Below are 27,783 nucleotides of genomic sequence, written 5' to 3' on the forward strand. Positions count from 1 at the left end.
GTGTTGACATTATCACGTAATTCTCTAAATAAACCATCCATTCCGGTGTCGACTCCCTAGAGAGTGACATCACCATTACAGGCAATTGCTCCGCTTCCTCACCAACATCGTCCTCATACATGTCGACACACACGTACCGACACACAGCACACACACAGGGAATGCTCTGATAGAGGACAGGACCCCACTAGCCCTTTGGGGAGACAGAGGGAGAGTTTGCCAGCACACACCAAAACGCTATAATTATACAGGGACAACCTTTATATAAGTGTTTTTCCCTTATAGCATCTTAATATATATAATCATATCGCCAAATAAGTGCCCCCCCTCTCTGTTTTAACCCTGTTTCTGTAGTGCAGTGCAGGGGAGAGCCTGGGAACATTCCCACCAGCATTTCTGTGAGGGAAAATGGCGCTGTGTGCTGAGGAGAATAGGCTCCGCCCCCTTTTCGGCGGGCTTCTTCTCCCGTTTTTCTGAGACCTGGCAGGGGTTAAATACATCCATATAGCCCCAGGGGCTATATGTGATGTATTTTTTAGCCAGAACAAGGTAATCTCATTGCTGCCCAGGGCGCCCCTCGCAGCGCCCTGCACCCTCCGTGACCGCTGGTGTGAAGTGTGTGACAACAATGGCGCACAGCTGCAGTGCTGTGCGCTACCTCATGAAGACTGAAAAGTCTTCTGCCGCCGGTTTCTGGACCTCTTCACTTTTCGGCATCTGCAAGGGGGTCGGCGGCGCGGCTCCGGGACCGGACTCCATGGCTGGGCCTGTGTTCGATCCCTCTGGAGCTAATGGTGTCCAGTAGCCTAAGAAGCCAATCCATCCTGCACGCAGGTGAGTTCACTTCTTCTCCCCTAAGTCCCTCGTTGCAGTGAGCCTGTTGCCAGCAGGACTCACTGTAAAATAAAAAACCTAAAAACTTTTTCTAAGCAGCTCTTTAGGAGAGCCACCTAGATTGCACCCTGCTCGGACGGGCACAAAAACCTAACTGAGGCTTGGAGGAGGGTCATAGGGGGAGGAGCCAGTGCACACCACCTGATCCTAAAGCTTTATTTTTGTGCCCTGTCTCCTGCGGAGCCGCTAATCCCCATGGTCCTGACGGAGTCCCCAGCATCCACTAGGAAACCAATTTATATATTTTATTATTAAGTTTATAAATAAATGCAATACCCTAACGTGGTCATAAATGTACTGTAGTAGCTTTAGCAAACAACATTGTGGTACAGGGAGACATTCAAGTCTTACCATTTATACAGTTGTTTCCATCATATGCAGTCCTAGAGCAGTCACATGTGTAACCTTTGTAGAGTTCGTTACATGTGCCACCATTTTTGCAGAGATTTTTGTAGCTGGTACAGTGTCCTGAACAGCCGGGCTTCACACCTTGGGTAGCCTTTGCTCTCTCTTCCAAATCTAATGGAACGCCATTCACTCTTAAAGAACGGATGCAGCCCAGGAATCCTTTCTGATCTCCAGCAGCACCTTTATGAAAGTACAAAAAAATATTAGTCCAAAAGTTGATTTCAATTCTAGTATGCCAATATACACTAAAATATAATAGAATCCTCAGTGGCTTATTTATTAGCAACCTTTGATAAAGCTGCAAGCTGACTGCAGCGAAACGCGTCAGGTGTACCAGGGACCCCCGCCAGGAATTGATCTGAAGGAGGACCGAACCATTCCCCAAACTTTGTCCAGACGGCTCTTCTAAATTCTCAGACCACAAACAGCAATAACCGTATAAAGGACTGCACCAACCGTAACGCATGAGGAGCTCTCCACTAAAAAGATTCTGGAGCACACTACCCTCTAACGGTAAATTGTCCATTCACTGGATATTGCCTAACTCTGAGACTGTTGATTATGCTGGACTTTAATTCTGCAGGGGAAAATACTTTGGAACGGTCACCTTAAAAACTCCATAATTCTACATTACCAACCTGGCGAATTGGGTAACCCTATAGAATTGTCTTTTGAAACACAGAAATTATACTAACTGTTTCTGACATGCATTTATTTTTATGTATTTAGTTTTTAATTTATACCTATTGCATAAATTTTAGGAATAAAATTATGTTTTAATCTATTACACTATTACTTTTGTATTCATCAAATTTAGCGCAGCCTCACCCCCCCTTTTTTCTGCATTTTATACGGTAGTGTCTTTCCCTTTCTTGAGACTGCAGCTCGGTGAAATATCTCCTACCTAAAGTGCCCGAGCACCCCTGGGTAACCAATTTTTTTTATTTATTAGCAAGCATACTTGGGCACAAAGTGGTGAAACCCATATCAATCAATCAATCAATCAATCAATCAATCAATCAATCAAATATTTGCTTTTATTTTGTGCCACATTATAAAAGGGACAACTGAAATGATGAGTTATTTTGAGGTACACCACATGTATGCATCTTAAACAAGGCAACTAAGTAACATACCTTTTCTGAATTGAAAATAGTGAAAATTTTGGCCCTCTATTATTTGCTCAGGCCAAATTAATTAGTGACTTAGGGGGATGGGACATACTATTTAGAGAGCTGAATAGTAGGCCCCATCCCCCTAAGTCACTAGTTGATTTAAAAGAAGTTGGCACTGTCCGACCTGTATCAGTATTGTGTGTGTACAACACAAGTTCTACAAACTGTAACCACCCCCTAGTGGCCAAATTATTATATCAAATTTTACAACACGTTTTGCTTTAAACAGCAGAATTTCAGTCTTTTTTTTCAATGTTATTATTTAAGCCAACTATACAATCATTTCATTTTTGTCAAAATAAGGAATACTGTAGTATATTGTTCCTTTGAAATAACACTAAGTAGTGCTCTAAAATAAGGACTAGGAAGTAATAAATGAACTTCCATGCATGGCATTCACTTCCCTGAGGGCACAAAAAGCATTTCACCTTATAGGCTAATACACCAATGTTATTATTTTAAGAAGTAATATAGTGTACATTATTTATTGATTTCAACGATCTTTGCCTTAAACAGCAATATTAGCTACAGTAGCTGCTAGCTGTTACTTGGAAGGACAAGGCTTGAGGCTTGAAGTTTAACTTATCACAATGACTTTTCATAAAATAAAATACCTTCTTAGGAACTTTACATTTCAATTACTGAATCAATCTTATTCCCTAAGCATGGTTACAGGACGTAATAGAACGAATTCTTGACATGGCCTGTTCGGTAGCTCAACACCATGATAATGGGTTCTTATATGACAAGACATTAGAGAATTTACATAATGTTCTTCTTTCTTTTCAGCTGAACGTTCAGGCACAGAAATGAATATTATAATTTTTTTTTCATCTTGAAGATGGTTATTCAAAGAGGCACAAAAAATCCATGTTTCTAAAATCTGGCCATCCATTCAAGAACTGCTGCTTGTACAGTACAGTAAGCCATTTCTATTGACCCAGTATCCCAGGCAGCAAGGACATTTGTTTTCACCATGAAGGACATTGGAAGCTGATAAAATGTAGCTTAGGTGGTGTAATGTAAGTATGCAGCACATAGCAAGGGGTCACTGGCTACATAGTTACAATAATAGGCTATAACGTGGAAGGAACACAGTGTTTCACAGCCATTATTGTTCTGTTTACTGATTATCACGTTTATGACTGTTTTCTCTGCTATAGCCTTGCAATAGAATCTGTCATATGACTGACCAGACAAATGGTAAACTTAGTTGTATAAAACAAAGCAAGCGCAATCGATCTATAACTGTCGCCCATTTTGAACTGGGCCGCTACTATACTGGGGGCATGGCCTAATCTGAGGAGACATATGGGTATATGCAATTGCGGTCGAATTGCCGCAAATGTCGAAAAACGGGGCATTTTCGGCACAAAATTTTTTTTGACAATGCAATACAGTACTTTTCAACAAAAAAAACGGCCGTTTCAGATTCGACTTTTTGAAATTCGACAGTTGTCAAATTCGACATGTCTGCAATGGTAAAAATGCGGCTTTTCGACAAAAGTATATTCAATTGAAGAATGTCGATTCGACAACAGTGCTTTTTGACAGTAATTTCGTCAATTTCAGTCCGCCTCATTTTGGTGGCAGAATCTAATATTTTTTTTTAAAAACGTGTTTTTTTGTGTGTTTTTTTGTTGCTAATAGCATATCTATTTATATCAGAAGGGATTATCTACTTGGTTTGTCTATTAGGAGCCACAAGTATTATTTATATAATTATTAAAATAAAATATTTTTTTTTTTTATTGACTAAAATAATATGAAGAGATCAGAGCATGTTTTTCAGTGGGAAGGGGTGGGAATGGGTTAAAAATCAAGGAAAAAAATGTGTGGGGTCCCCCCTCCTAAGCATAACCAGCCTCTGGCTCTTTGAGCCGGTCCTGGTTGTAAAAATACGGGGGAAAAATTGACAGGGGATCCCCCGTATTTTTATAACCAGCACCGGGCTCTGCGTCCGGTCCTGGTGCAAAAAAATACGGGGGACAAAAAGCGTAGGGGTCCCCCGTATTTTTAACACCAGCACCGGGCTCAACTAAGCTGGAGAGCTAATGCCACAGCCGGGGGACACTTTTATACTGGTCCCTGTGGCCGTGGCATTAAATCCCCAACTAGTCAACCCTGGCCGGGGTACCCTGGAGGAGTGGGGACCCCTTGACTCAAGGGGTTCCCCCCTCCAGCCACCCGAGGGCCAGGGGTGAAGCCCGAGGCTGTCCCCCCATCCAAGGGCTGCAGATGGGGGACTGATAGCCTTGTGTCAAATAAAATAATATTGTTTTTTGTAGCAGAACAACAATTCCCAGCAAGCCTCCCCTGCAAGCTGGTACTTGGAGAACCACAAGTACCAGCATGCGGGGGGGGAACGGGCCCGCTGGTACCTGTAGTTCTACTGCAAAAAAATACCCAAATAAAAACAGTACACGCACACCGTGAAAGTAAAACTTTATTACATACATGCACGCCGACACACACATACTTACCTATGTTCACACGCCGACTCTGTCCACTTCTCCATGTAGAATCCATGGGGTACCTGAAAATAAAATTATACTCACAAAAATCCTGTGTAGCATCTGTCCTCTTCTCTTTATAATCCACGTACTTGGCAAAAAAACAAACCGCATTACCCGGACCACGCACTGAAAGGGGTCCCATGTTTACACATGGGACCCCTTTCCCCGAATGCCGGGACCCCCCGTGACTCCTGTCACAGACGGTCCCTTCAGCCAATCAGGGAGCGCCACATCGTGGCACTCTCCTGATTGGCTGTGCGCATCTGAACTGTCAGCCGCTGACCACGAGTAACCTCACCGCTGACCGCAAAGTTCCCACCATTGAAGATAATGGAGCGGCATAGTGCTATGCGCAGTCTGAGCTCAGATGCGCACAGCCAATCAGGAGAGTGCCACGATGTGGCGCTCCCTGATTGGCTGAAGGGACCCTCTGTGACAGGGGTCACGTGGGGTCCCGGCATTCGGGGAAAGGGGTCCCATGTGTAAACATGGGACCCCTTTCAGTGCGTGGTCCGAGTAATGCGTTTTTTTTTTGCCAAGTACGTGGATTATAAAGAGAAGAGGACAGATGCTACACAGGATTTTTGTGAGTATAATTTTATTTTCAGGTACCCCATGGATTCTACATGGAGAAGTGGACAGAGTCGGCGTGTGAACATAGGTAAGTATGTGTGTGTCGGCGTGCATGTATGTAATAAAGTTTTACTTTCACGGTGTGCGTGTACTGTTTTTATTTGGGTATTTTTTTTGCAGTAGAGCTACAGGTACCAGCGGGCCCGTTTCCCCCCCGCATGCTGGTACTTGTGGTTCTCCAAGTACCAGCTTGCGGGGGAGGCTTGCTGGGACTTGTAGTTCTGCTACAAAAAACAATTTTCTTTTATTTGACACAAGGCTATCAGCCCCCCATCCGCAGCCCTTGAATGGGGGGGGGGGGGGGGGGGACAGCCTCGGGCTTCACCCCTGGCCCTTGGGTGGCTGGAGGGGGGAACCCCTTGAGTTAAGGGGTCCCCACTCCTCCAGGGTACCCCGGCCAGGGTTGACTAGTTGGGGATTTAATGCCAGGGCCGCAGGGACCGATATAAAAGTGTCCCCCGGCTGTGGCATTATCTCTCTGACTAGTGGAGCCCGGTGCTGGTGTTAAAAATACGGGGGACCCCTACGCTTTTTGTCCCCCGTATTTTTTGCACCAGGACCGGACGCAGAGCCTGGTGCTGGTTGTAAAAATACGGGGGATCCCCTGTCAATTTTCCCCTTGTATTTTTACAACCAGGACCGGCTCAAAGAGCCCGAGGCTGGTTATGCTTAGGAGGGGGGACCCCACGCAATTTTTTTCTGTTTTTTTTAAACACTTTTGTGCCGTCCAAAAAGTCGAATCCAGGACGCACACTATCTGTCAATTGGTCCGTTTTTTGACAGCGGGACTGTTGAATCCGTTTTTTATTGAATATGTCGAATTCGGGTCCCGGCGGCAGGGTGTCTGACTGTCGAATTGTGTCGAATTAAAAAACGGTCAAATTCCGCAATTGCATATACCCCATGGACTTGCCTGCTCCAAAAATTATAAAAAATATTAAGCGTTGCTGGTGTAAAGAGGCACTGTGTACTGCACAGGGGACACCAGCGGCTGCATAGGAGGACAGCTGCCCCCCTCAGTAGCTCTGCAGAAGAGGACAATGTCCCCCCTACTAGCTGACTGGTCCCTTCTAGCAAGTCCAGGGCTGGGTAATTAGTACCTGGTCCCCCCTCTTGGCGCCTCTGATTATGAATCTGAGTGACCTGGTCCCCTACTGATTGCAAACCTGTTTTGTAATACTTAGTATAATGGATTAAAAAGGTAATTCACCAGAAACATTTGGATTTTTCTTTTCATAAATGTATATTAAATTGTTGGCCCATAACCAATTAAACATCAATGCAATCTGATTATCTCCAAACATTCTCTTGCTCCAGACAACTGTGTAGTCTTTTTCCCATAAATCTCTACTCAAGCAAGATTATAACATGTTGCTATACTGGAACCATCTCATGCCTTACTCTGATCCCGAGTTATACCCCTTTCACACCGCACAAATAACCCGGTATCGACCCGGCATATTGCCGGGTCGACACGGGTCGGCGTGCGGTGTGAAAGGGGCATAGCCGAAATAGCGGGTCACTTGACCCGGCAATTCAACCTGGGAATAAAGCAGTATTATACCCGGGTTGAATACCGGGTCAGTGGCTGTGTAAACGGGCTCCCGGGTCGATGCGTCCCGGGACCCGTTTTCTACAGCAGGGAGAGGCGGCGCGGAGATGATCTCATCTCCCAGCACCGCCTCCATCTCCACCCCCGCTACCGGCTCTGCCCCCCCCCCCCCCCCTGCTGCTATGGCAACCCGCCCGGCATATTGCCGGGTCGGGGAAGCCTGCTACCAGGGGCCAATGCTGGATCCCACCCGGGAAGGACCCGTTTCCAATTCCCGGGTGGGATCCGGCATTGGCAGTGTGAAAGGGGTATTACATATGTGTAAATGTATTCACTTAGGTGTTCAGTGAAATGGTACAGATAGTAACTATATTGTGTACAAATCTTTACAGCTAATGCACCAAAGGGAAGCTGTTTTATTTGGAGCTATCATTAAATTATATAAATTACTTCTGCATCTTGATTTAAATAGTGTAGGTGTCTATTGCCTAGGAACTCCAGATGTTATGTACTATATCTGGCAAACACAGACTGTATTAAGATAAAATGAGTTCTTAGTGGCCTTTATATACTATGCTGCCCTATCCTGCTGAATCAGTAAGCATTAATTTAAAACATTTTGTTTTTTTATCTTTTCCTTGCTGTAATAGTTTATTGCAAGCTTAAAAATGTTCATTTGCTTCAATTATGAGTTTTCAGCACAGAGTCGCCTTGATAATATTACTACAATATTTTAATAACATCATCTGAACCTGGGAAGCATATGGCCAGTTTACAGTGCCTCACAGCCATTTGCCTGCAATGAGAAAAACTGACAATGTTTGGAGCAATGCATCTGTCAGTATTGGAATGTAATATAATCTGTGTCATTATTTAGTCAGTTTCTTCACAATTTGTTTTGGTTCAGCACTTGAAAAAAGGCAAATAAATAAAAAATTAGACACCAATCATAAAATAAGAATTTACTCACCGGTAATTCTATTTCTCGTAGTCCGTAGTGGATGCTGGGAACTCCGTAAGGACCATGGGGAATAGCGGGCTCCGAAGGAGGCTGGGCACTCTAGAAAGATCTTAGACTACCTGGTGTGCACTGGCTCCTCCCACTATGACCCTCCTCCAAGCCTCAGTTAGGTACTGTGCCCGGACGAGCGTACACAATAAGGAAGGATTTTGAATCCCGGGTAAGACTCATACCAGCCACACCAATCACACCGTACAACTCGTGATATGAAACACAGTTAACAGTATGAAACAATAGAGCCTCTCAACAGATGGCTCAACAATAACCCGATTTAGTTAACAATAACTATGTACAAGTATTGCAGATAAACCGCACTTGGGATGGGCGCCCAGCATCCACTACGGACTACGAGAAATAGAATTACGGGTGAGTAAATTCTTATTTTCTCTGACGTCCTAGTGGATGCTGGGAACTCCGTAAGGACCATGGGGATTATACCAAAGCTCCCAAACGGGCGGGAGAGTGCGGATGACTCTGCAACACCGAATGAGAGAACTCCAGGTCCTCCTCAGCCAGGGTATCAAATTTATATAATTTTGCAAACGTGTTTGCCCCTGACCAAGTAGCAGCTCGGCAAAGTTGTAAAGCCGAGACCCCTCGGGCAGCCGCCCAAGATGAGCCCACCTTCCTTGTGGAATGGGCATTGACAGATTTTTGGCTGTGGCAGGCCTGCCACAGAATGTGCAAGCTGAATTGTACTACAAATCCAACGAGCAATAGTCTGCGTAGAAGCAGGAGCACCCAGCTTGTTGGGTGCATATAGGATAAACAGCGAGTCAGATTTTCTGACTCCAGCCGTTCTAGAAACATATATTTTCAGGGCCCTGACCACGTCTAACAACTTGGAGTCCTCCAAGTCCCTAGTAGCCGTAGGCACCACCATAGGCTGGTTCAGGTGAAACGCTAACACCATCTTAGGGAGAACTGGGGACGAGTCCTCAATTCTGCCCTATCCATATGGAAAATCAGATAAGGGCTTTTACATGATAAAGCCGCCAATTCTGATACTTGCCTGGCCGAAGCCAAGGCCAATAACATGACCACCTTCCACGTGAGATATTTCAGATCCACGGTTTTTAGTGGCTCAAACCAATGTGACTTTAAGAAACTCAACACCACGTTGAGATCCCAAGGTGCCACAGGAGGCACAAACGGGGGCTGACTATGCAGCACTCCTTTTATAAATGTCTGAACTTCAGGTACTGAAGCTAGTTCTTTTTGAAAGAAAATCGACAGAGCCGAGATCTGTACCTTAATGGAACCCAATTTAAGGCCCATAGTCACTCCTGCTTGCAGGAAATGCAGAAATCGACCTAGTTGAAATTCCTCTGTTGGGGCAGTTTCGGCCTCACACCATGCAACATATTTTCGCCATATGCAGTGATAATGAGTTGCTGTAACCTCTTTCCTGGCTTTAGTAAGCGTAGGAATGACTTCCTCCGGAATGCCCTTTTCCTTCAGGATCCGGCGTTCAACCGCCATGCCGTCAAACGCAGCCGCGGTAAGTCTTGGAACAGACAGGGCCCCTGCTGCCGCAGGTCCTGTCTGAGTGGCAGAGACCATGGGTCCTCTGATATAAATTCTTGAAGTTCAGGGTACCAAGCTCTTCTTGGCCATCCACGAGTATCGTTCTTACTCCTCGCCTTCTTACTATTCTCAGTACCTTTGGTATGAGAGGCAGAGGGGAGAACACATAAACCGACTGGTACACCCACGGTGTTACCAGAGCGTCCATAGCTATCGCCTGAGGGTCCCTTGACCTGGTGCAATATCTTTTATAGCTTTTTGTTGAGGCGGGACGCCATCATGTCCACCTGTGGCCTTTCCCAATGGTGTACAATCCTATTGGAAGACTTCTGGAGGAAGTCCCCATTTTCCCGGGTGGAGGTCGTGTCTGTTGAGAAGATCTGCTTCCCAGTTGTCCACTCCGGGAATGAACACTGCTGACAGTGCTAACACATGATTTTCCGCCTATCGGAGAATCCTTGTGGCTTCTGCCATCGCCATCCTGCTTCTTGTGCCGCCCTGTTGGTTTACATGGGCGACTGCCGTGATGTTGTCTGATTGGATCAGTACCGGCTGGATTTGAAGCAGAGGCCTTGCCGGCCTCAGGGCATTGTAAATGGCCCTCAGGTCCAGAATTTTTATGTGTAGGGAAATAACCTGACTTGACCAAAGTCCCTGGAAGTTTCTTCCCTGTGTGACTGCCCCCCAGCCTCAAAGGCTGGAATCCATGGTCACTAGGACCTAGTCCTGTATGCCGAACCTGCGGCCCTCTTGAAGATGGGCACTCTGCAGCCACCACAGTAGAGATACCCTGGTCCTTGGAGACAGGGTTATCAGCCTATGCATCGGAAGATGCGATCCGGACCACTTGTCCAACAGGTCCCTCTGAAAAGTTCTTGTATGGAACCTGCCTAATGGGATTGCTTCGTAGGAAGCTACCATTTTTCCCAGGACTCGCGTGCAATGATGCACCGCTACCTATTTTGGCTTCAGGAGGTCTCTGACTAGAGATGACAACTCCTTGGCTTTCTCCTCCGGGAGAAACACTATTTCTGGTTTATGTCCAGAACCATCCCCAGGAACAGTAGACGTGTCATAGGAACCAGCTGTGACTTTGGACTATTTAGAATCCAACCATGCTGTTGTAGCACTTTCCAAAATAGTGCTACCCCGACTACCAACTGCTCCTTGGACCTCGCCCTTATAACGAGATTGTCCAAGTACAGGATAATTACAACTCCCTTTTTTCGAAGGAGTATCATCATTTCGGCCATTACCTTGATAAAACACCCTCGGTGCCATGTACAGTCCAAACGGCAGTGTCTGGACTTGGTAATGGTAATCCTGTACCACAAATCTGAGGTACTCCTGGCGAGGATGGTAAATGGGGACATGCAGGTAAGCATCCTTGATGTCCCGGGATACCATGTAATCCCCCTCGTCCAGGCTTGCAATAACCGCCCTGAGCGATTCCATCTTGAACTTGAATTTTTTTATGTATGTGTTCAAGGATTTTAATATAAAATGGGTCACACCGAACCATGCGGTTTCGGTACCCCAACCCGTGTGGAATGGTAACCCCGTCCTTGTTGAAGTAGGGGCACCTTGAGTATTACCTGCTGGGAATACCGCTTATTAATTGCCTCTAGCACAGCCTCCCTGCCTGAGGGAGTTGTCAGCAAGGCATATTTTAGTAAACGGCTGGGGGGAGACATCTCGAATTCCAGCTTGTACCCCTGAAATACTACTTGAAAGAAATAGGGATCCACCTGTGAGCGAGCCCACTAATTGCTGAAATTTTTGAGACGGCCCCCCACCGTACCTGGCTACACCTGTGGAGCACCTGCGTCATGGTGTGGACTCACAGGAGGCGGGGGAAGAATCTTGATTCTGGGAACAGGCTGACTGGTGCAGCTTTTTCCCTCTACCCTTGTCTCTGTACAGAAAGGAAGCGCCATTTGACCCGCTTGCTTTTCTGAAGCCGAAAGGACTGTACCTTTGTCTGTGAGGAAACCTGAGGTAAAATTATTTCTTCCCAGCAGTTGCTGTGGATACGAGGTCCCAGAGACCATCCCCAAATAATTCCTCACCCTTATAAGGCTCTCTATGCGCTTTTTAAGTCAGCATCACCTGTCCAGTGACAGGTCTCTAATACCCTCCTGACAGAATGGACATTACATTTATTTTGGATGCCAGCCGGCAAAATATCCCTCTGTGCATCTCCCATATATAAGACGACGTCTTTAATATGTTTTTATGTTTGCCAACTAGTATCCCTGTTTGACAGGGTCACCGACCACGCTGCAGCAGCACTATCTGCAGGTCTCAGTCTAGTACCTGAGTGTGTAAATACAGACTTCAGGATAGCCTCCTGTTTTTTATCAACAGGTACCTATTAAAGTGGCCGTATCCTAAGACGGCAGTGCCACCTTTTTTGACAAACGTGTGAGCGCCTTATCCACCCTAGGGGATATCTCCCAGCGTAACTTATCCTCCTGGCGGGAAAGGGTACGCCATCAGTAACTTTTTTATAAATTACCAGTTTCTTAACGGGGGAACCCACGCTTTTCACACACTTCATTTATTCATCTGATGGGGGAACAAAACACTGCCTGTTTTTTCTCCCCAAACCTAAAAACCCATTTTTAGAGGTGCTTGGGTTAAAGTCAGAAATGTATAACACATTTTTTATTGCCGGGATCAAGTCACGGATGTTCCTAGTGGATTGTGTATATGTCTCCACCTTGTCGACACTGGAGTCAGACTCCGTGTCGACATCTGTGTCTGCCATCTGAGAGAGCGGGCGTTTTTGAGCCCCTGATGGCCTTTGAGACGCCTGGGCAGGCGCGGGCTGCGAAGCCGGCTGTCCCACAGCTGTTACGTCATCCACCCTTTTATGTAAGGAGTTGACACTGTCGGTTAATACCTTTCACCTATACATCCACTCTGGTGTCGGCCCCACAGGGGGCGACATCACATATATCGGCCTCTGTTCCGTCACCATATAAGCCTCCTCATTCAACATGTCGACACAGCCGTATCGACACACCGCAGACACACAGGGAATGCTCTAAACGAGGACAGGACCCACAAAAGCCCTTTGGGGGGACAGAGTGAGAGTATGCCAGCACACACCAGAGCGCTATATAATGCAGGGACTAACTGAGTTATGTCCCCTATAGCTGCTGTTTTTATATATAATGTATACTGCGCCTAAATTTAGTGCCCCCCCTCTCTTTATTAACCCTTTGTAGACTGCAGGGGAGAGCTAGGGAGCTTCCTTCCAGCGGAGCTGTGAGGGAAAATGGCGCCAGTGTGCTGAGGAGATAGGCTCCGCCCCTTTTTCGCGGCCTATTCTCCCGTTTTTTATGGAATTCTGGCAGGGGTATTTACCTCATATATAGCCCCTGGGGCTATATATTGAGGTATTTTAGCCAGCCAAGGTGTTTTTATTGCTGCCTCAGGGCGCCCCCCCCAGCGCCCTGCACCCTCAGTGACCGGAGTGTGAAGTGTGTGAGAGGAGCAATGGCGCACAGCTGCAGTGCTGTGCACTACCTTGGTGAAGACAGAGTCTTCATGCCGCCGATTTTCCGGACCATCTTCTTGCTTCTGGCTCTGTAAGGGGGACGGCGGCGCGGCTCCGGGACCGAACATCAAGGCTGGGCCTGCGGTCGATCCCTCTGGAGCTAATGGTGTCCAGTAGCCTAAGAAGCCCAATCCGGCTGCAAGCAGGCGAGTTCGCTTCTTCTCCCCTTAGTCCCTCGCTGCAGTGAGCCTGTTGCCAGCAGGTCTCACTGAAAATAAAAAAATCTAAGACTATTACTTTCTAAGAGCTCAGGAGAGCCCCTAGTGTGCATCCAACCTCGGCCGGGCACGAAATCTAACTGAGGCTTGGAGGAGGGTCATAGTGGGAGGAGCCAGTGCACACCAGGTAGTCTAAGATCTTTCTAGAGTGCCCAGCCTCCTTCGGAGCCCGCTATTCCCCATGGTCCTTACGGAGTTCCCAGCATCCACTAGGACGTCAGAGAAAGCCCTTTAAAATATGAATGTGTAAGTACTGTATGAGAATTAGTATTACATTAGTATGGTGACTTAAATTGGTGGTTAAGAGCTAGGAGACACCGCCTCACTTTTGGTGAGAGGCAGTAGAATCTACGTGGATACTATCAAAGTAGCTGCAGTTTGCTCCATAGAAAGGTTGATTTAGTAATGAATATAAGAAATAGAAGAGCTGAAATGGGCATTTGCTCACATTATGAGGCATGGTAACTCTTTAAGGGGTATCCAGTCGATGACCGCGGGTAAATGTATTGCCGGGGCTATCCTATTAGCCCTGATACGGCGGGCTTCTCCACCCCCTCCCCCCAATGTCGACACTTATCGCAAATTATACTTCAGGTGCCTTAAGCACCTGAAGCATAATCTGCGATAAGCGGCTGCCGGAGCCACGATAACACATAAAGGGGGTCATTCCGAGTTGGTCACTTGTTGCCGATTTTCGCAACGGAGCGATTAAGGCGAAAATGCGCATGCGCATGGTACACAGTGCGCATGCGCTAAGTATTTTAGCACAAAACTTAGTAGATTTACTCACGTCCGAACGAAGAATTTCCATCGTTGAAGTGATCGTAGTGTGATTGACAGGAAGTGGGTGTTTCTGGGCGGAAACTGACCATTTTCTGGGAGTGTGCGGAAAAACGCAGGCGTGCCAGGATAAAACGCGGGAGTGTCTGGAGAAACGGGGGAGTGGCTGGCCGAACGCAGGGCGTGTTTGTGGCGCCAAACCAGGAATGAAACGGGCTGAGCTGATCGCAGTGTAGGAGTAAGTCTCGAGCTACTCAGAAATCTTTCTTTCGCAATTCTACTAAACTAAGATACACTCCCAGAGGGCGGCGGCCTAGCGTGTGCAATGCTGCTAAAATCTGCTAGCGAGCGAACAACTCGGAATGACCCCCAAGATCGGGGACTTATCCCCGATACCATGTGTTTCCACGCGATCGCGGGTCAGTTTACGACTGATAAAAACTAATCCTAATTGGATATCGCGATGATGACCATCGGTCATTAATCGCGATATATCTGTCCGTTTTCACCCGCTGAAAACAGAACGAATATAATTGGATACCCCCCTTTGTCAGGAGTTAATTTACAGTTCATCTAAGTAAACACTTTTAGATTTGTCAGCAGATTAACAGGGCTCCACTTAATTGAATAAAAAAAATGTACAAACATTAAAATCGACTAATCACTTTACAAGGGTTATTGTTTTTATTAGCTTGGTAATTGACACACTTTTTATAGCTATTAGCATTGGAGCTTTATATTCTTTTTATGAGACATTTAATGATCAGAAATATTTTTAACAATTGAATTCCTGTTTATAACAAATTACGTAACTGTATTTTTTAACTTAAAAATCAGACATTACATGTGTTTTGAATTTTTTTTTTAATTATTCAACTTCAAGCAAACCATGACTGTGATCAATGGTATATCTGTAGAGACTGATAATAGAAAACTAAATTTGAACATGAATATGGGTCTGACTGTTAATCTACAAGCACTGGAAACATTTATCCCCTGAGCTCTCATTAGCTGATAAGTGCACCATATGCTTTCATCAAACTACATTAAAAGTTTGTGAATGAATGTGCCACTTCTTATACATCATGAATAACTCCCAACAAGTCAAAATAAAAAATAGGGACAATACAAGCCTCTCCCTAGCATTGCCAGCTGTGCGGCTCGTCATAAAAAATCTTCATTGAATGAAGACAAGAACTTCAATTTGAATCATAAAAAGGCAATCTGAGGATGCATCAAAAACGTATTTTGGGGGTCTTTGGTAGTATTTTTTTCTTCATTTAATTTATTTAAATAGCATATTGGTTAACACCTCCAAAGAACATGCTGTATGGTGCAGTGTTTTAGAAGGACCTTTGAACTCATCATCTGTCCTTCCCATCCTCCCCCTCCTGGCCTTATAATGTACTACCTGCTTTTCCTCCAAAATCACAGCTGTCAGGATATTTTATCTAAAAAAATCTTTCTCGTACTTCTCCCTCTCCTAATGCTGGCCAACCTACCCTCTCCTTCTTTTCCCTCACCACTGATGATAAAGTCTGCGGCCCCTCTTATCCTCTTTTCCCTCTGCTTTCCCATTGTACCCCTTTCTCTCTCACCTACTCCACACCCTTTTATTCAAAGCATGCTCCCAGCTCACTCACCTCTTTAGCCTCTTCCTATGCACTTCCCCCCATTCTAAAAAAAACCCTCTTGATCCTCTCTGATCTCTAACTACCACTTGCTCTCTCTCTTCACCTTTGTCTCCAAGCTCTTGGAGCATCTGTTCTTCCAACGCTTGTTCACTTTTCTTTCCTCCCACTCACTATTTGACTCACCCCAATCTAGATGTAAGTAAACCTTCCTAACATAGTACACAAGCTTCCTTAGATCCAGTTAATAATAATAAACACAGTACGCTTATTTGGTAATTTATAATGACAATATTATATCTGTAGTCTGGTATTAAAAAATGAAATTTGTATCATCCAGTGAAAATGCATCTGAAATACAAAGCAGTGGTGCTTATTCTGAGTGCAGATGAACAATATTCTCTTACGAACAGGGAAAATAACTGTCTTAATGCATTTGTAAAAGCTTTTTTGTTCATATCTGTAGTTGGGTAAAGAGCTGGAGCCCGAAACTTCAAAATACATATTTTTTTTATATTGTTAATGCATTCTTCTGTATTGTAAGGTTCAGAGCCGGCCATAGGCATAGGCAAACTAGGCAATTGCCTAGGGCATCTGGTATGCCTTGGGGCATCAGCAGCTTCTGCTGATTAAAATGATATGCAGCATGCCTATATTCTGTGTGTAGCATTACATATGCAGATACAGCCACAGTCTCACACAGAATATAGGCATGCTGCATATCATTTTAATCAGCAGAAGCTGCTTGTGCATCCTAGCCACATAGCAATGCAAATAAGATGCATTTTCATAAAAAAAATGTGCCCGACGTTAGCACTGAAGCAAGATTTATGAGAACACATCTGTATTCAAGCAGAGGCAGAGGTCACAATGTTAGTGGCAGTGTGAGTGTTGTGTGCATGTGAGTAGGTTGGTTGTGCAGTAGTGTTCGGAATATGTGTAAGGAGCATTATGTGTGTCATGTAAAAATGCATTAATAATGTGCAACATATGTGTAAGGGGCACTATGTGTGTCATTATGTGTATAAGGGCATTAATAATGTGCGGCATATGTGTAACAGGGTACTACTGTATGTGTGTCATTATGTGTATAGGGGCACTAATAATGTGCAGCAAATGTGTAGGGGGCACTGTGTCATTATGTGTATAAGGGCATTAATAATGTGCAGCATATGTGTAAGGGACATTACGTGTAAAATGGCATTAATAAAGGTTGTCATAATGTGTAAGGTGCATTATGTTTATAAGGACATTAATAATGTCTCTCATATGTGTAAGGGGCATTACTGTGTGGCATTATGAGTATAAGGTGCCCTACTATGTGGCGTTGTGTATAGAAATGGCACTACTGTGTCGTCTAATGTGAATAAAGAGCAATAGGGTGTGGTGTAATGTGAATAAGGAGCAATTCAGTGTGATGTAATGTAAATAAGGGGCTCTACTGTGAGGAGTAACGTTTATAAGGTAAAGTGATACTACTGTGGGATGTAATATGCATTATGGACACTATCGCATGATCAAATGTGAATAAAGTTGCAGTACTGTGTGGCATAATTGGAATTGGGGTTACTATTGTGTGGCATTGCCCCTTCCCAGCAAAAACACACCCCTTTTTGGGCTGTGCGCCAAATGTGTGAACTGTTCCTATTTAAAATATAGGGGGTACAAACCCCAAAATAAAGACTGCTATGGGTTGATGGTGCTGGGAAAGAGTTGCAAGGTCAGAGGCGGAACCAGCGGTGGTGCTAGGGGGCACCAGCCAAAATCTTGCCTAGGGCATCATATTGGCTAGGGCCGGCTCTGGTAAGGTTTATAGTTTAGCTCTAGATGAATTGTAAAACTAAAAATTAGCATTACAATGTAGCACAACATATTCCAGTAAATTAGATATGAATCATTCATTGAATGTTTAGCTATATAATAGAATGATACATACTGTATGCAGAAAACATCAGGCAACAAATGCCTGATTGTGCTGCACACAATACTAAATAAATGGAAATTGAGGTCTCATACCCACTTAAGTTTTTTTCGTTTAAAATGTGAGTAAATATTACCAATGTAAACGCAAACAATTATTACAGTCACAACATTCACTTTTCTGTACAGATGTGCGGTTCGGCTCTCCAGAAATCCGAATCCACTCAAATTTTGCACTTCCGAACCAAACCAAACCCCATTCCAGATCTCCTGAGGCGATCCAGTGCGAACTGAGCAACAGCTCGGATCTTCCCGCGGTTCTTAATTCGGCTTTCAAATCTGAATTTCATGTTTTGGATTGCGATTTTTTACGTTTATATTGATGATTATCGATTTTTTAAAATCAATTTTAAACCAAACCAAAACACATGAGGGAAGGTTTTGCAAAACCAAAACCTGAAGCTGAAATTAGAACCAAAACCAAAACACATGGGTCCGTGCACATCTCTACTTTTTTGCAACATTTGTACTGGCAATTGGGCTTTACTGTAGGCTTTGCTAATGCTTTACTTGTGAAACATGCAAAAGATGGTACAAAATGCATTCCCAAACGTCAGAGTGCAAATAAATTGCTATAACAATGCTAAAAGTGCTAGTTAAAATAGCATGGGTATGGTCACATAGTTACATAGTTGTTGCAGTTGAAAAAAGACAATTGTCCATCGAGTTCAACCTATAGAGCTATATACTGTATTACATCTTTTTTACAGATTATATCCTTGGATGCTATTGACAGCTAGAAATGTGTTTAATCCTTTTTTCAACACCACAATTGAGTCAGACATTACAACTTTCTCTGGCAGTGAATTCCATAATCTTACTGCCCGCACTGTGAAGAAAACCTTTCTATGGTTGGTGTTAAACTTCCTCTCCTCTAACCTTAGAGGATCTCTCAATAAATAAGCTGCCTAAAAGTTCCTTACATTGTCCCTTTATGTATTTGAAGATATTAATCATATCCCCTCTTAGATGCCTTTTTTCTAGTGTAAACATATCTAACCTAAATAGCCTTTCCTCATAATCCAATGACTCTAAGCCTTTAATCAATTTTGTGGCTCTACTCTGAAATTTTTCTAGTTTTACTATGTCTTTTTTTTTAAAGTGAGGAGCCCCGGACTGTACACTATATTCTAGATGGGGATGTACCAATGATTTATACAGTTGCAGGATTACACTTCCATCCCTTGTCTCTATTCCCCGTTTTATGCATGCTAATACCCTATGGGCCTTAATTGCAGCATTTTGACATTGCAAACTACTGCTAAGTCTACTATCAATGATCACCCCCATGGTTACATTAGAAATAAAAGTTTCTAGCATCAAATCGGTTTACATGAGTTTTACTAAAATTAAAATGCTATCATGTGCTTAACCCCAGTGTGTATGAGCCCTAAGGCTTGTGGATTACTAAGTGGATGCTATGATAAACATCCCCAGATTTGTAGTATGGCCACATAGGAGAGAGTAATTACCATATTCTTCTGTGTTTTCATACTTTCTCATTGTTCTTTGTGATACTGGAGGGGAATTTAGTGAAGTGTGTTTTTTCTAGAGATAAGCGGGTTCGGATTTACTCGGATTTGCCTGAATCTCCTTATTGGCTCACGGATGTCACGTGTTTTAGTTAGCCAATAAGAAAAATCCAGAAAAAAAGAACTTGCGATAATTCTGGTGTTAAGAACTGAGTAAATCTGAACCCGCTCTTCTCTATTTTTTTCCAGTGATTTCAAAGCTGACGCTTATTGCATACAATCATGCTTTCTAAACTGATGGATTTATTATCCAGCTTTTTGGAAGCTTAACTTGCCATGGTCCTAACTGTGTGGAGTTTGTATATTCTCCCCGTACTTGCGTGGGTTTCCTCTGTGTACTCCGGTTCCTCCCACAATCCAAAAATATACTGTAGGTTAATTGGCTTCCAACAAAATTAACCTTAGTGTGAATGTGTCTGTGTGTACATGTGATAGGGAAAATAGATTGTAAGCTTCACTGGGGCAGGGACCGATGTGAATGGCCAAATATTCTCTGTAAAGTGCTGCGGAATATGTGTACGCTATATAAATAACTGGTAATAAATAATAAATAAATAAACATGCAAATTACCAGCAATTGTGTTTGGTTTAAGTGAAAATCAGCTGCAAATTGCAATGGAGAAAACAATGGAAAATGATTCTGCCTGGTGAGATTGCAAGCTGTCTGCCCAGAAGCTAATAAGAAGCCATATTCAATATATGTATTAAGTTGTCAATAATTCATACGTAATTTAGAGGTGAAAAAAATGAAGGAATATATTTATGGGGCACAACTGATTAATAAATTATTATAGGTCATTTAATAATCAATAGTAAAACATTATACATTATACCTTTTTATAGTTTACCATCCACGTGGACTACGATTGGGAATAATAACCTGTGCCGAGCGCAGTGGCGGTGGAGCGAGTCACCTTGCCCATAGCATGCAAGGGGACGAGCTGCACTAGTTGGAGTTCCTGGTCATGTTATGCAAAAAACAACACCAAAATCACTCCAAAAATCTACAGTATGTTAACCATTTCATGTACCGACATGTCCATGTTGACCATTTTAATGTGTCAGCCTTTACCATGTGTCGACCATGTCCATGTCAACCTAATGACTGTAAACCTTAACTAGATCGACTATTTGAACCATAACCGACACAGCATGGTAGTTGTCACCATTAATACAGCCTGTGGCTGGGGGCTGTATACCTCCAGATCTGATTATATAATTGCAGGGGTATTCAGCAGCATTCTTTCATAACTCCAAACAGACTGATTTCAGCCATATTGATTGTTGAATGCTAATTCATTAACATTAAAGTCCCCTGTAGTCCCTGTAGGCATCTCAGCCCTGATGTTTTGATGCAGTTCAGCAAATCCATTGTTGGCAGCAGTAACAGCAGTAGTACCAATGAATGTTTCCCGGCTGAAACCAGTGGTCTAGAATATTTATTTATTTATTTATTAACAGTTTCTTATCTAGCGCAGCATATTCCGTTGCGCTTTACAATTAGAACAACAGTAATAGAACAAAACTGGGTAAAAACAGACAGACAGAGGTAGGAAGGAATATGAATGAAGATCTTTGAATGGAATATAATTCAAAGGATTTCTCATTAGAGCATAGCAGAGTATATATATATATATATATATATATATATAATACATACAAAATCCTGGCGGACGGAATTCCAGCGGTCACATCACCAACAGCAGCATCCAGACTGTGAAGATCCAGACATCGGAGGGGGTAAGTATTTCTATCCCCCCTGTCCCCTACCCTAACCCTCGGGGGGGCGGGAGGGGGGGGGCGGCTATGGCTAACCCTCCACGGGTGTCGGCTATGGCTAACCCTCGGGGGATGGTGGCTATTGCTAAACCCACCTCCCAGTAACTAACCATAACCTCCCTCTGAACTCTAACTTTAACCCTTAACCCGGATACTCAGCTCTGGTATCCCTGCTGTCACTGATCTGGCGCCGGTCGCTTGAGTAGTGTACATATATAGTTGCATGTAGAAGTGGCACTCCAGGAGCTGGTACAATGCTATTCTAAGACCGGATGAGTGCCGCCTCTCCTTCCTTGCAAGGACACTGGTATTGTGTGTGTGTGTGTGTATATATATATATATATATATATCTATATATATATCTATATATCTATATATATATATATATATATATATATATCATAATATATCGTAATATATGAGAAATTAAATCTTTGTAACGATTAGTAGTCAAGATTACAAGGTCATAACAAGTGTCTAAATAACAGCTCATTAGCAGTGTTTCTACAGATTTTGATATTAAATAAAACATTTACAACAAACAGAAATAATAATAATCATAAATAAATATATATAAAATAAATACATCTATTTATTAAATATAAATCTATAGAATAAGGCACCACTGATTTCCTTACCAACATAGAACTGGCTGGTGAGCTCTAGACGTGTGTGGCCATGAGTAGGTGCTTTGCGTATCTGTGGTTGGAGTTGGTCAACCTGTAATCTGGATTCCTTAATATTCCTCTCAGCTCTGACCCGGTGCCACTGGTCATCATTCAGCGGAGTGGTTGAAGTAACAATCAGCTCTACTGGACCATTGCCAACATCAAATGAAAATGACACCTCCGTGTTCGCTGAATGCAGAGAGAGAATAATTGATCTTAACACACTAGCAGTCCAAACACACACGAGTATTTTCTCTCTCTCTATATATATATTTATATATATATACATATACACATATACATACTGTATATCTTTACTACTGAGAAACAACCATTTTTATCAACCAACGTTTTAAATAGGCAAATAAGCAAGTGTACATGCCATGCATTAGGGATTTTACTTATTTAAAGTTTTGGCACTGTACAATTTATACAGATGACACAGAGAATGCCTACATGTTTACTGTGAATAACTCAAATATTTGGCATTATTGGTACATTTTAATTAGTTTGCAAATGTACTAATTATTATAATTACTGTCATCACTTGTATTATTTACTGATGTTCTAGTTATAAAAAAATATAGTTTTCCTAATATTATTAGTACATATTTTTATTCTATCTGAAAATATAATTTACTCTAAGGGGTTAATTCAAGTAAAAGACCACCATTCATCTTTTCTTTATCATCAATGACTACAAAATATTTTTGTGCAACAAGGTTAGTGCTTATTGTCAACGTTCCTTATCTTCAGACTTTGAGGACCTGTTTTCAGCAGGTGGTCCCAGACGATGTGAGTAAGGTAGAGGAGTGGTGCTTCAGGACCACCAAACCACAGAAGCTGGGTCCCACTTAATTACCCAGCATCCACTGTCATGGAAACTAGCTAGGGCATAATAAGCATTATCCATCAATCATCAAGAGACTTTAACAAAGGACTGTCTAAGGCAGTGGTCCCTGCTGAATTGCTGAATATCAGTAAATGTACAGTAGTGTTCGTTGTTCAGATACTTGCATGAAAACTCTTCAGTTGTCCATGGAATTGGAGTGGTTTATTGGTGAAGAAGTGTTAGATTACATATGATTAAAATGACACTAAAACCATGTATTAGGAATTACATATACGGTAATTGAATTTGTCCATGTAACAATCACTTCAGAGGATTGTGGTCCTAAAAGTGTGGTTTACTTTTTCTGTGTTGACAATCTTTATATCTAACACTGCGGTATTATAGTGGTTAAAATTATGTCAGATTGACCCCATGTCCAGCACTGTGCATCAACATGGCGTTTTATAAATAACTGATGACAGAATAACATAACAATAATATTCATTGGTTTTTACAGTGCCTTGGGGAGAATGATTTCATAACATACATTATACACAGCCTACTTATGCAAGTGTAATTAAATATTTACTGTATATGACATACTGTATGGAAAAGGAAATGTGTACAGATGTAATCATTTAATAATTGTATTCCAATGACATAACCCGTGTAATCATTAAAATAATTAGATTTTGTTCTATCTAAAAAAAAAAATAAGTAGCTTGTGTCATGCATTTGCTTATAAGTCACACATTGATTATAAATCATCTAGCGGTGATTAATCACCCATGGAATAAAATGTTATACCCAAATATGATATTGTACAGCATAGTAGCTCTACTGTTTTTCCTTCTTACCTACATACAATAAGAGGAAAGGAATTCAAAGCAGCCAAATCCTGAAATGCATGACTTTCTGACTAATAAAAACTTGTCACTAGTTCTTCAATTCTCCTCCATATTATACCCTTATCTGTAAAACCATGCAGGAAACTAACTGAAAGAACACTGAGTTCTGTTCACACATCACTGTCATGATGATCCAATGTAATATAGATTCAATCACTTTATCATCTGACACTCTGCAAAATTGCAGTGTGTGTGTGTGTGTGTGTGTGTGTGTGTGTGTGTGTGTGTATTTTCATTCGATTTTGCTGTTCACCATGCAGCAATTACACAGTAACACCAAATTAAACCAGTAGGAGTAAAGCAGACTCATCTACAATTAATAATTTACTGTTTCTTTTAATCATAAATGCCTGCCAAAATGTCATCTTTGTCAAGTAATCTTCCATAACAAAGATGACGTTTTGGCGGGAAAATATGACGTTTTGCCTCGTTTTGAGATCTGATTTTGACGGAAAAATCAGAGTCAAATCTGTGCCGCACATCTCTAAAAAAATCCTTTAATCATGTAACATAATACCCACTTCAAGTAAGCTGTTTAACATTGGAAAAGACAGGATAATATACAGGGACTAATACAAAATTGAACGCAAGTCCGTTTGTGGAGAGCATCTTGTGTATGTCACACTGCACATGCTATGGAACCAGGTGTTTGCACTTTACGATGCATGTAGAGCTGTACTCATCTAAGGTCCATCTGCACTTGCAACTGAGTAGGTATAACTGGCCTGTAATGGGATGTCCTCCCAGAAGCTAAGCTCAGGGCGGCTTTCCAATGGAGTTGTGGGCCCGGCAGAGTTGTATACAGTATGTGTGTAAATACACCTGTCCTCAGGCGACTCTTTTGCACGTAGGATTCGGCTAATGCAAGTGTGCACTGATAATAAAGACGCTATGAGACAGGGCTTAGAATTTCACATTTGTCAGGTAAAATGCAGCCATAACCCCACTCATCTGTAAATGTTAGCCATACCTCCCAACTGTCCTGATTTTTGCAAGACAGTCCCTTTTTTAGGGGGTCTGTCCCGCTGTCCCACCCGCGGGCCGCAGTGTCCCGTGGTGGTGGTGGTGGTGGTGGTGGGGGGGGGGGGGTAGCAGTTGTGAGGCTCCTGTCATTTTGTGAATAGAGCAATGGTGAATAGACGCTGTGCGCATGTACCAGAGTCCCGCTTCCTCTGTTCACAAAGTTGGGAGGTATGAGTTAGCTATTACCTCGTCTTCTGCTGTGCAAGGTATGCAGCACAAATTTACATTTTTACTCAGTTCATTCTTATGGTCATGGTTTTTCACTGCTTTCAATATGAAAAGCAAGTCTCTGAATGCACCATGTACAGTATGTCAGCTAACAGTTTAGGGTATCATGAATATCAATGGGGGTCATTCTGAGTTGATCGCTCGATAGCTATTTTTTGCAGCGCTGCTATCAGATAGTCGCCGCCTATGGGGGAGTGTATTTTTGCTTTGCAAGTGTGCGAACGCCTTTGCAGCCGAGCAGTACAAAAACAGTTTGTGCAGTTTCTGAGTAGCTCTGGACTTACTCAGTCGCTGCGATCACTTCAGTCTTTTTGGTCCCGGAATTGACGTCAGACACCCGCCATGCAAATGCTTGGACATGCCTGCATTTTCCCAAACACTCCCAGAAAACGGTCAGTTGACACCCATAAACACCCTCTTTCTGTCAATCACCTTGCGATTGACTGTGCGAATGGATTCTTCGTTATATCCATCGCCCAGCAACTATTCGCTTTGTACCTGTACGACGCACCTGCGAGTTGCAGTGCATACACATGCGCAGTTTTGCAGAGTTTTAACCTGATCGCAGCGCTGCAAAAAGTTGCTAGCGAGTGATCAACTTGAAATGACCCCCCCAGGTCCATTAAATTGCTTCCTAGGATTGCTGAGGTGTATAATACCCTGATGTATGACATCTCTTCAAATTCACCAACAGTTCTATAGTTAACAAGCGCAAAGATACAGGCAAGCGTTCAATGCTAATATGACTAAAGCACCAATGATGCAAGCACGTTTTTATCACATTTCCCAGAATCCTTTCGATGCAGCCTGTCTTCAATTTTAAACACTGCAAATTAATATTTACACCTCAGGAAACCTAGGAAACCACCAACAAATATAATTTTAAATATTGGTGGAAGGGGGGTCTTATTAGAACACTGTGTGTATGATTCAGAGGGGGAAGCAATGTCGATGTTAGATGCAAACGCCCATTGTTTTAAGTCTACACATGCTTCCGAGTCGCACTTCGCATGCACTCCAAAAGTTACTGTTTAGAGACACAGAACAGTTTTGGAGGCTCGCTCTGTGGATTTCAGTGGGCATTCCTGTGAGGTAACAAGGGGGTGGCTAGCCAGACATGGGCATGTCCCTGATAGTGGTTGCATCCAAAGACACAGAACTGATCACACCGGAGGCCATGTTCAGAAATAGAGACTGCGCTTGCCATAGGGCAGAAGCGGCTGTCAGGGCCATCTTATAGTCACACAGGGTAGCTTCTCAGGGCCGACAATTCTTGGGGCGTCCAAGCAGAGGCGGGTGGAGGTCACAGAATCGGAGTAGTGATGCAGCATTCTTTACCTGCCTACCAGCCTGCAGTTGGACAGTGAATAGCTGTAGTCTGCATTTCCAGATATACTTAAAAGGCGCATCCTTTGTGGACTCCAAACCCTGCGTAAGGACACGTGGTACTGATGACGTATCTTTACCGTGCATCAAAAAAATACTAAAATGAAAAGGTCCCTCCTCAAATAATTAGCCTGGACTAGTGTTTCAGACTCTGTTGGTTACCTTTAGTGCAGGGACAACCGTCCCGGGCCCAAGGTTGTGAGGGGCCCCGAGGTCTGGCTGCGGATGTGCGGCTGCTGCAGGCTCATCATGCATGAAAGTAATAATTATATACTTCGCGGCATAGCGCCGCTGCGCCGGCCGCCAGCTGTTTAGTTAATAGCAGTATGATGCTGTTATTAACTATATAGCAGGCGGCTGGCATGGCATCGCATTGCTATGATGTATATAATTAGCCGTCATTACTACAAGAACAGCGGTGCCCCTGTGGTGACCCTCCCCACACTGCCCCCAGGTCAGCTGTCCAGGACAGCTCATACAGCTGTCCCTGTGTGTAAAGACGTCTCTGCTGTGTCAACTGCCTTAGAGGAGCGGCTGTGCAGGAGCAGGCATGCGATTAAAATGACAGCCAGGCTGGCGCACATACAGCTTGTGGGGAGACTGGTCTGGATAGCGACGGCTGTGTGCTGGTAAGTGTGTGCTCTCCAGGAGTTTGGGGCTTTATGTTTGGGCATATTTCATGGATGCATGAATGCAGGCCCGGCAACGGGGATGGCGGGGTCAAAGGGGACACCCTTGCTGTGCCTTGAGGGTCCCCTTTGACCGGCTGGGGATCAGGGACACCTATTACGGGACTGCAGCTCCTATTAGTACTTTCTCAACTAACTGCCTGTCCGCCACCAATTTAACTAAGTGTTTGGCCGCACAATCCTCCCCTTCCCCCTTACTTGCTTACTTGGTCCCATCCCAGTGGTGCATGCAGCCATCGCGACATTATGACTATGATGTTGCTCTGGCTTTTCCATGTCTCTTGCCACTGAGAAGCATACCTGAACCAGCCCAGCCTCCTGCCAGTGCCGGGCACAGGCGTGTGACAGTGGCATTTACAGACTGAGGGGGTGGGGGGTCCCCAGAGATATCAGTGTATGGGGCCCCAAGATTTCTGTTGCCGGCCCTGTTCCCATGGAAAAGTGTCACTCACCATGCCAGGCTGGGCTTGCACTGTAAGAATGTAATACTAATGAGAGAGTGAGGCCTGTTCCTGATAAAGGTTTCATTTGCTTGAACACCGTTTTGATCCACATTGCTATAGAAATCATTTGAAGTTATGTATCAAGAAAAAGGTCATATACAGTAAGTAATGTTACAATTCCTGTTAATTCAATACAGCTCCGCCCTGGATTCCTGTAATACAGGTTGAGTATCCCTTATCCAAAATGCTTGGGACCAGTAGTATTTTGGATATCGGATTTTTCCGTAGTTTGGAATAATTGCATACCATAATGAGATATCATGGTGATGGGACCTAAGTCTGAGCACAGAATGGATTTATGTTTCATATACACCTTATACACACAGCCTGAAGGT

General features: G+C 43.5%; 1 protein-coding gene and 1 long non-coding RNA gene across 4 annotated transcripts in view; one reads left to right on the forward strand and one right to left on the reverse strand.

The window, feature by feature from the left end:
* Positions 1-4,169, forward strand: part of LOC134927663 (uncharacterized) — an 80,943-nt gene extending 76,774 nt beyond the window's left edge. Inside the window, exon 3 of the long non-coding RNA XR_010177703.1 lies at positions 3,267-4,169. This is a non-coding gene — a long non-coding RNA (uncharacterized LOC134927663). The remainder of the gene's footprint in view (positions 1-3,266) is intronic.
* Positions 1-27,783, reverse strand: part of CNTNAP2 (contactin associated protein 2) — a 2,955,022-nt gene that overhangs the window by 238,255 nt on the left and 2,688,984 nt on the right. For all 3 annotated transcript variants that reach the window (XM_063922438.1, XM_063922437.1, XM_063922439.1), the window contains exons 17-18: positions 21,850-22,068; positions 1,246-1,482 (exon numbers count right to left, since the gene is read on the reverse strand). In XM_063922438.1, the coding sequence (XP_063778508.1) occupies positions 1,246-1,482; positions 21,850-22,068 (456 nt within the window). The remainder of the gene's footprint in view (positions 1-1,245; positions 1,483-21,849; positions 22,069-27,783) is intronic.

This window comes from Pseudophryne corroboree, chromosome 5 (genome assembly GCF_028390025.1).
Source record: "Pseudophryne corroboree isolate aPseCor3 chromosome 5, aPseCor3.hap2, whole genome shotgun sequence".
Taxonomy (NCBI): Eukaryota; Metazoa; Chordata; class Amphibia; order Anura; family Myobatrachidae; genus Pseudophryne; species Pseudophryne corroboree.